General features: G+C 33.2%; 2 protein-coding genes across 2 annotated transcripts; both read right to left on the bottom strand.

Moving 5' to 3' along the window:
• Positions 1 to 1,112: 1,112 nt before the first annotated feature.
• On the bottom strand, positions 1,113 to 2,585 carry LOC149074064 (uncharacterized). The gene is made up of 3 exons (XM_089246557.1): positions 2,106 to 2,585; positions 1,832 to 1,897; positions 1,113 to 1,715 (listed from the first exon to the last, which is right to left on the bottom strand). Exons 1-3 carry the CDS (start codon positions 2,116 to 2,118, stop codon positions 1,360 to 1,362), a joined length of 435 nt encoding a protein of 144 aa, XP_089102683.1. The 5' UTR covers positions 2,119 to 2,585; the 3' UTR covers positions 1,113 to 1,359.
• An 867-nt stretch (positions 2,586 to 3,452) lies between these two features.
• LOC149074063 (uncharacterized protein F54H12.2-like) lies at positions 3,453 to 6,565 on the bottom strand. Its single transcript, XM_089247300.1, has 2 exons — positions 6,082 to 6,565; positions 3,453 to 4,708 (listed from the first exon to the last, which is right to left on the bottom strand). The coding sequence occupies exons 1-2, from the start codon at positions 6,563 to 6,565 to the stop codon at positions 3,453 to 3,455; spliced, it is 1,740 nt and encodes a 579-aa protein (XP_089103426.1).
• Between the last annotated feature and the right edge of the window lie 2,889 nt (positions 6,566 to 9,454).

Genomic DNA, 9,454 nt, shown 5'->3' with positions numbered 1-9,454 from the left:
GTAAATTATCTTATCATCGTTTTCTAGAACTAAAATAAAATATGATATTACTTGGTGAAACTCTAGAGGTGTATTGTAAGATTTTTCAGGTGAGGGGATAACCGTTTTAAGTTTCGTTGTTAAACTTTCGAAATCAGCATAAATTACAAACGGATGCTTCACCATTAACTTGAATTCTTTAAAATTTAACTGCGGATTGTCAGGCATTTTTATTGCTTGAGGTTTTTGGTTCATACAAAAAAATTCATGCCTGTCAAGGCTATGTTTTCGGTGAAATCCGAGAAGACAGTTCCTACAGTAATGATGTACGCCTGGCTTTGAATATAAAAATCGATTTATGTTAAGAATTAAAAAGAAGTGATCTTTGAAAAGCAACAAATCTACAAACTTTTTAAATTTGTATTTGCTTATATATAAAGGGTAAACATTACTTTCAAATCCGAAAACATTTATAGAGATTTTGTTTAATTTTTCAAAGGTTGGGATTTTAGACATCGTCATAGGAAATTCAAGTTGTTTCATATTGAAATATTTCACATATTTTGTGTACTTTGTAACTCGTTGCTTGTGAGACCGGGAAGGAAAAAATTTTGCAATTACACAATAAATGAAACATAAATTATCACTACATTGAATATTTAGTACAGCTTTTTTGTTATTTAATTTCTCAGGTAGATTTGTATGACACCCACCTCTCCATTGATGATACACACCAATATGGATGTTAATTTTTTCTACTCTATATATTTTCCAACCCGAACCTTGAAATATATAAGATTCAATTGAGTTTAGAACCTTAGAAAATGCATCCTTCAATTTTGTATTTATTAGATTCACAGTTAGAACTATTTGCGTAGATGAATTGAAATATGCATACCTGAAGTTAGTGTCGGTATCTAAATTCTTGATGAAAATTATAGTCAGAATGATAAAAAATTTTATGCTTTGTTGCCTTAAATGAAACTTGATTATTTTCTTGATTTCGCTCTTATTGTTAATTAATGCCCCGAGCGGATCTACTGCATTTTGTAACAATTTTGTGTAGTTTACTATGTAGCCATTGAAGGATGATTTTTCGGTTGCAAACATTTTTTGGAAAGGGGACAGCTGTGACATGTAAATTCAAAATTTTACTTCCAAAAACTAGACTTTATAAGCTAGCAAATAAATGAATCGAGTATATAATAAAATCACACTACAAATCACAATTACAATAGTAAATATTATAACGTCCATACCATGTTTCCCATTAATAAGCATTACGTAAAAATAATGCCAAGTTCTATAATACACCACTCCCTGTAAATCAATATCAAATAGACATCATTCTATAAGCTCTCCCCGTCTAAATAACACAAATCATTCATATAGTTTCACGAAGTCGGAGACACTTTGTAACCCCTTCATTAGGTTATCCAACATTTCCAGATTCACATTGAACCGATTTTTTATCAGACCATTTTCGAGTCTGTAGAAATTGAGATAATTTGCCTTTTTATACTCAGTAGTTTCAAGGCAAATTCCTTTCCCCACATAAATTTTATAGTTGGGGATGTCCTTTGGTTTGTTGACGAAATCGTTCAACAAAATTAGGTCAAAGTTCATCTCATTATTCGATTTTTTTTGCAGTAGATGATTCCCGATTGGAGGAGATGAGATATTCTCTTCAATGTCAAAATCTCTTCTCTTCTGTTTTTTCTTCAACAGAGAGCTAGCTAAGAAAATGAAATTTTTTGAATAAACAGGTCTGAAGTATGATAAGAATCACCATTATTTTATATTTAAATTCCAAGATTAGTTAGAATTAAAATTCAAATTTTTTTCCACTTACTACTCAAGTTTTTATTTCTCCTTTTCAATTTCTTTTCGATTTGGGATATGGTATCTGAACCAGTCTCTAAAAATTTATTGAAAAATTAAATTTATTTTTAAATTCAAGATATACGTCTTTGTTTAAACCTAGAATATCAACTCTGTGTACTCTGATACGTATACCAAGAAGAATCGATAGTTTAAGTACCATACAGTTTTTATTTTAGTTAGTATTCTAGGGTAAAAAAGTAATAATGAAAATAATAAATAGCCAATAAGTTAAGTACACTTACCCGATTCGCTCATGATGATGACTTGTAGATGCTTAAGATGCAGAGATCCAAGAGCTCTGAAGTGAATGTGAGTTAGCTCTGAGACTGGATGAGTTTAAATACTTTTTCCAGAAATGACCTATAGTTTTTGAAGGTTATCTTAAACGTTTGACAACCCCTTGGTCTCACCTTGACAACGACCCTCTTCATGAAAGTTTAATAACCCACAGCACTGGAGTGCATGTGGGTGTGTGTAGGTAGTCTCTTATCCCACATACCAGAAATTCCCAATTAAGCAAACAAGATGCTAAATAACCGAACGGAGACAGGAGATTGATTGTACGACTATTTTTATTTTTTCTATACATTTGCCTACATGGCTTACATATTAAAATCATGAAAGTTACAACATACTGGTACAAAAAGTTTCTTTCAGTTTTATCAGATGGTGATCAAACACTCGTTATCGTAGTCCATCATCTTCTTGCTTTGTTTGTTGAATTGAGGAGCACCAAGATTCAAATCTTTCACAATCTCATAGTTGCTGACAATTTTGAAATATCCCAGCTTTAATGGTAGCGTTTCAGGAACGTCAATTGCACTCGTAGTTGCAGCTTGAATACATTCTAGTATTGTAGAATACAACTTTTCACTGTAGAAATATGGTTTGTATTCCTTATCGCTTTCATTTGCTCTATACAAGAATATGAATCCGTATCGCTCCATCACTTGAGTTATTATGAAATCGACTTGGTTATTTTTTTTCAATTTATAGAGAAAGCACCTGTCACAGACTTTGATTGGTTCAAACAGAATATATTATATACCAGAAAACCGGTTTCTTACCAATAAATTTATGGAATTTCATTCTTTGATAAAAATCATGCTAGAGCATGTTTGACATATATCTGAGAGCGAATCAGCGCTAATTAACTCAAAATTATTTTTCACAAATTCTTCAACCACATTCTCACTGTATTCAGTGTTTCTAGATAATCCATGCAAAGGCTTTTTTCTAGCTATATGCCATAAAAAATACAAACAGAAATGTCCACAACTTTTTGAATACGGTCCTTGGTATGTGATTTCATTCCACTCTAAAAATCTAGCGTTGTCATAAATAAATTTGCGTATTTTCAAAATCTTAGGTCTCGTACCATAACTACAGAAATAATAACATTTTCCGTTTTCAAAATAAATAGCAACCCAATGACTTCCAGGTTCGCTAGCAGGGTCTAAATTCACAATGAATGCTTTGAAATGTTTAGTTTTTTCAGGGAGTCTATCACACGCATAAACTCCACCAAAAATGTCTTTCAGAACAGGATCGTTCAGAGCCAACGTCCACAGCGTTACAGTGTCCATTTTTTAATAATCAATATAAATGTTTCTAGCCTTGTCGATTTCAATAACGTTATGGAATTCTGCATACACTATCAAATTCACCGTTTCTGATAAGGGCTCAGCAAATTTGAGATCGATGCTTAGAGAAGAGTTGCTTACCGGCGAGCTATGGCTTTCGTCTGCATTATAATCCACGCTTAAATCGAAGGCGTATAAACATTGATTATCTTTGAAGTTTGTATAAGCTATGTTTATGTCTTGATTGTGTAGATCGTTAAATAAGCTCATATAGCTTCTTGCATACAAGTTCAAATCATATTGAGGGGTGTACGGTTTTGAAGGTATCATCTGATTATCTTTTAGAATGCAGATGTAATTCACTCCATAGTTTTTAAAGTTGAATGGATTCTTTTTGAAATTACCATTGAATGCTGCATTCGATACCAATCCAACGATGATTCGAGTGGGATTAGGTCCTATATATACATTGTTAACAGTATTAGACTGAACACCAGAACCGAGCGTAAAACTTTTCACATCAACCCTCCTGATAGGTAACTTAACTACTGCGTGTTCCAAAGCCTTTTGTTGAGCTAGAAATATGCTCGGTGACACTGAAACTTTTCGAATGAGTAAAGCTGCATGTTGTATGAGGAGTTTATAATTTTCACTAGTCCCCATCAAAACAAATGCTTCTTTGCTGCGTTCAAATTTTAATCGAAGTGAGACATTTGGAATTATAAGTTTACTTTGATGAGTCAAATCTAAATGAAGAGGGGAGACTAGGTCAACTGTAGCGCTGTTTTTCGTAAACGCATATCGTTTAGCTAAACCAATGTTGAAAGGTCTTACTGCTTTTGTGGGATCTGGCTCATCTGCAGAGCTTGGTGTATCATGAGAAAAAAGTCCTGCAGTAAGGTAGGTGTTTTGAGCTTTTTCGGGATAGAACAATAAGGCTTCCAAAATGCTTCGATAACCATAATTTGGATTAGATGATATTAATTTATCATTGAGGTACACAGACACTTGAGAAGCCCATGTATTACCGATATAATTAATCACACTAACTTTATCACTTGCTTCATCAGTATTTGATCCATCAGCTTTCACAACTTTGACTTGTAAATGTATCAGAGCATTAGATAAGTCAAGATAATGTTCACTTGATCCGGGTACAAAGAATTCAATAGGGGATTTATCACTTATACTTGACACTGGACGAACTTCAACAAGCGAAGAATTCTCTATAGCTAACTGCACAGGATTTTCCGAAAACAATTCTAGTTCAGATTTCAGACAGTAACATTTATTTTTCTGCATGTTTTATGAAAATATATCAATGTCTTTATTTCCTTTCCGTTTTTTGCTTCTCTTTGATGGTTTCTGTTTGGTTTTTCGCCTTTTTATAGCCCCTCCAGATTGTAATTTTCTCAAAACATCGTCTTTTATACTCCCTCCAGTTTCTTTTAATCGATCTTTCGCAGATTCTTTAAAATTTCTTCCGCCAATTACATCTTCTGCAACTCTGCTTCCTGTTTTAATTAGCTGACGGCCAAGATATTTTCCAGCCGAAAAAATCATTGGAATGGCATAACGACCTAAATTTGACCAGAATCCATATCCTCTCTGATATCTAGAGCCTTGAAAATATGGGACATTTCCTCCGGCTTGATTACAATAATATTCAGTGCATTCAGAAACAGGTAACATGTTCAGGTTGCAGCTAGGCTACTTTGATTTTATACTTTTCGGGGTTGTTTTCTAAAACTGAGTACTAAGAACACTTTCCCTGAAGTAAAGGTTACGCGGGATCCGCTACTGTTTCGTATCTCTATTTCTATTGTATCGAAATATTTTTTTCTCACTGGAAAGTATAAAGGTGATGAATAAGTTTGAACTATCTGTTCATTTTCATCTTTTAAAACAGGAATTATACGTAGAAGTGGAGCGCTGACATCACCCACTCTACTATATGATGTAATGTCGCAATAAACAAAAAGCTCGGACTGACCTGCCGTTAAATCTAGAGGGTATTCACTGGTATAGATTCCTTCTTCAAATGATGAATCGCTAAACCCTAGCATATCTTTTAACTCATCGCAGAAGACAATTTCATGCTTTTTAGGAACTTCCATCTCCACTTTCTTACTGGGCAATATTCGCATAGAAACTTTTTTAAAGCTCGACAGAAACGTTTCTGGAATAGTATATAGACCAACAGGTATTTCTAAGTTATCAGATTTATGAACTTTTTCTTTCTGTTTGATCGGTTTTTCAATAATTTTAAAGTACTCCATATTTTCTAACACACTTTTGTTGATATCTTTTTCATTAAAATTAAAAAAAGTAATAGATTCTATTTCTTTCTCATTTTCATCTATACTAAAAATATTGCTAAGAATAGGAGCATGCCTCTTGCTAATTAACACAGCATAATTTGGCATGATATCCATAATGACAGTATTATCATCTCGATAAAACGTAACAACATTTCTTCCCACGATGGAATTGATGTTTTCATTCAGATTTTTGATTAAGTCACCATTGAAAGTTATTGGAACGGTAAACGTAGGATTTTCAATTTTATTTCTGTTGATTACTTCAATATATTGTCCTGAAATATTAGAATATGTTGGTCTGAATCTAAATTCACCTGATTTATTGATGATTATATCTTCTTCAGCTAAGTATAACATATATAGCATCTTTGGTGCATGTTCTTTTGTGATACGAACTTCATAACCCTCAGGAATATTCAGATGAACGTTATCGTTTTCTAATCGAAACGATAGCTCTTCTTTTTTAAGATAATATGCAATGTTTTCATTAATAGTATCAAATATATTCTCATTTTTCTTGCCATCATGAGTTAAAAACATTGATATTTTATAAGTTCTCTCTTCACCCACTTCTATTTCGTCTTCATAAGATACTTTATATCTGTTGTTAACATCAGTGACATTCCACCAACTCCTGTTACAGATTATTTCAACAAGTCCAACTTCATAATCCATTTCCGTGAAATTAATAGGAGATGCTAATTTTGTTATGAAATGGGATTGAGTATTCGATTTGAACATAGTTGAACTGGCATTACTAGCCAATGTTACATAAAACTGAGAATTCATTTCAGCCATGATTGCTTTATCCACTGGTTGAATTTATCTGGAAATCCTCTAAACTTCACTAAAATCTCCTTATTCCGTCCAGATCCTCGAGATCGTAAAATCGTATCCACTTTCCAGTAATCGGTAAAATCTTTTTTAACTAATTGTAACTCTGGGGAATAGAAACGCCCGCTAATAATTTCTCCAGCAAGGTCTTTCAACTTATAAGTATGTGGAACGGTGTTGTATCTTCTATGAATCAAAAATATTTCATCACTCCATTGAGGTAAATATCCTTTCCGGAATGGTATTTTTCTTTTAGATATTCTCACTTGATCGTTTTCTCGAAACTTGAATCTTTTTGTTAAGACGCTTTCATCGAATACAGCATATGATTTTGGTTTGTAATTTTTCTTATGCACTTTGATAGGTGAGATTCCTATGCTATTGTGGATCGTGTTGTTGTAGCACTTTATGATGTCGGGTAAAATATCAATATATTTATAGGAATTTCGATGTTCGAATATTCTGTATATTTTCGTTTTTATAGTTCTGATGAGTCTCTCTACTAACGAACACTTTTTTTCAGAATAAGACGAAAAATGGTGGATGCCTTGTTTTTTAAAAAAATTTCGTACTTTTGCGTTGTAAAACTCGCTACCTCTATCTGTTTGAAGTTTTTTAGGTTTATCAACTTTGAACAATTTTTTATACGCTTGTAAAACACTGTCCTGTGTTTTATTTTTTAATGGTATAACATATGCATATCGACTAAAACAATCAATGTTAATCAAGATATACTTAAAACCATTGTTAAATCGTGCATATTTGGAAAAATCAATAAGATCCCCTTGAAACTGAAAAGATTTATCTTTCACCACCGTTTCAAGCCGTAAAAAAGAGTGCTTTGAAGGTTTATAAAGTGTGTAAACATCTTGAGAGGCTAACCACCTTCCAACATCTCTCGGTGCGATTCCTGAAGATTCTGCCAAGCGGGATACGCCTCCGAAACCACCTGGGTTGCGATAATCGTAATAAATTTTACTTAGTAAGGCTTCCATTTTTCTACAAGGTCACTTAGTTTTCTCCCTCTCACTGAGACTTGATAACGTTGCGGATCTTCTTCATCTCCGTATGTAGGTCTGAAATATGCAGAGGTTTCTGGACTCTGCTGTGAAGGCAATGGCTCTTCTGGAATTAATGACGTGAGGTATTTGTTAGCAATAAAAGACCTAGGTATATTTTGCGTCTTCAAACGTTCATAAAATTCATAGAACCCGAGGGGAGCAGTTTCTGTTTTCTTTGAACGTGATATAAATGAGAATATATCCGCAATATTTGATTTCAATATAGATGGTGAATTTTGAATTTTAATCTCACCTTTTTCATTGAAATTTATACCAGCTTTTTCCATTTTGTAAAGTATATCAGGAACAAACCTTTCATAGCGTTTAGGAACTGCCAACATAATTTCATTATAAATATCTGCAGGAATATTTTTTGAAAATTCATCTTCTTTAGTATCCTTCTCTTCTTTAGTATCCATGCTGACCCTAAGTGCTTCATAGGGGGTTTGAATCAAACGAGTATATCGAGTCAAAAGAGAACCTAATAATTTTACTTTTTGATCATCTGGAATTTTCCGTTCATTCATGAGTAAGGAAATTTCATCCTCGATTCTGTTTTCAGGTCTGCTCTGAAACTTTTGCGAATATATGAAGTTCTCAGGCACTAGAGCCATTTTGTTAGCCATTATTCAATTAATTTTCTAACGATCCCTCCGACCGTAGATAAAACTGCTGGAATCAAAAATGGAAGAAAGCCACCACTCTGTTTGATTAATATACTTTTTTTGACTTTATTCGAGAGTGATCTGGAAGCTAAATCACGCATTGCTTTTTTATACCTTCTCAGTTTATTGACATTCACTGGCAAAACACCTCGCAACACGTTATGACAGATTTCACAAAGACATTTCAACTGATCGGGAGACATTGTCTTTAAAATAGCTTTTCTTTGACTTGGAGAAGAACTTTTCAATATGGAAAGGAAATCAACGTTTCTTTTTATGTTATTCATTTTGGAACGTACACCCAATGAATTCCTTTATCATCGGCAAAACAGGAGTCTCGTAATCTCAAAACTTCTACACTTTGAGGATGACAGTCCACGACTAAATAGCCATAATTCTTTGCAACCGCCTTCTTATAAGAATCCCAAAAATAATCAAAATTTCGAGGAAAAGCTTGCTTGCCAAAACTTACTATATTGCTGCAATCACGTTTATTTCGAAATAATATTATGTAATGACTATTCAAACTAATATCTCGCATTATTTTATTTTTTGGATACAAGTTTTGTAAAATCAAAATTACGCTAATCTTATGGTGATGAGAATTCACTGTAAATAACTGAGAAATTTTCTCATCAATTTTAGACATTAAATCATCGATTACAATCAAATCCCAATTTTCTAATGAATCTGGAATTCCTTTTTCAAATTTTATAGTTTTTTCTTCCAAAAGCCAGGGTTGGAATTCTGAACAACACCATAATACATTTTTCAATTTATCACCAAACACATTTTTATGAATCATTGACTTTGCTAGAGTTGTTTTACCTGATTGTGAACAGCCGCAAAGTATAACCGTAGATGGGTGTTTAAATTTTACATCATCAACTTCCACGTTAGTTATGGACATCGCGTGAAGAGGGAAATATTATACTAATTGTGAAACTGAATATGGTCGAAGTCGTAACTAAGGAAAGAAAAACGAAATAATCTCCTTTGTAAACCTCAATTGCAAAAACTGGTTCTCCACTGAAACGATGAAGCCGGTTCACAGACGTGCTGATGTGATAGTTTCTTCACTCGAAAACAAAGTCGTCGACATTGGAGTCGGATGAAGAATTTATAGA

Source organism: Pholcus phalangioides, unplaced genomic scaffold, assembly GCF_987345545.1.
Source record: "Pholcus phalangioides strain wild (caught in Gottingen) unplaced genomic scaffold, Ppha-v1.0 ptg000017l_1, whole genome shotgun sequence".
In the NCBI taxonomy this organism is placed as follows: Eukaryota; Metazoa; Arthropoda; class Arachnida; order Araneae; family Pholcidae; genus Pholcus; species Pholcus phalangioides.
Note: the sequence above shows the minus strand (reverse complement) of the source record. Positions and strands in the feature narration are given on the sequence as shown.

Coding starts and splice junctions, on each gene's coding strand:
- LOC149074064 (XM_089246557.1), bottom strand. Junction 1,716..1,831: donor GAGAAATAAAAACTTGAGTA/GTAAGTGGAAAA, acceptor TCATTTTCTTAG/CTAGCTCTCTGTTGAAGAAA.
- LOC149074063 (XM_089247300.1), bottom strand. CDS start 6,565: ATGGCTGAAATGAATTCTCAGTTTTATGTAACATTGGCTAGTAATGCC. Junction 4,709..6,081: donor TATAATCATCAATAAATCAG/GTGAATTTAGAT, acceptor AATCTGAACTAG/AATTGTTTTCGGAAAATCCT.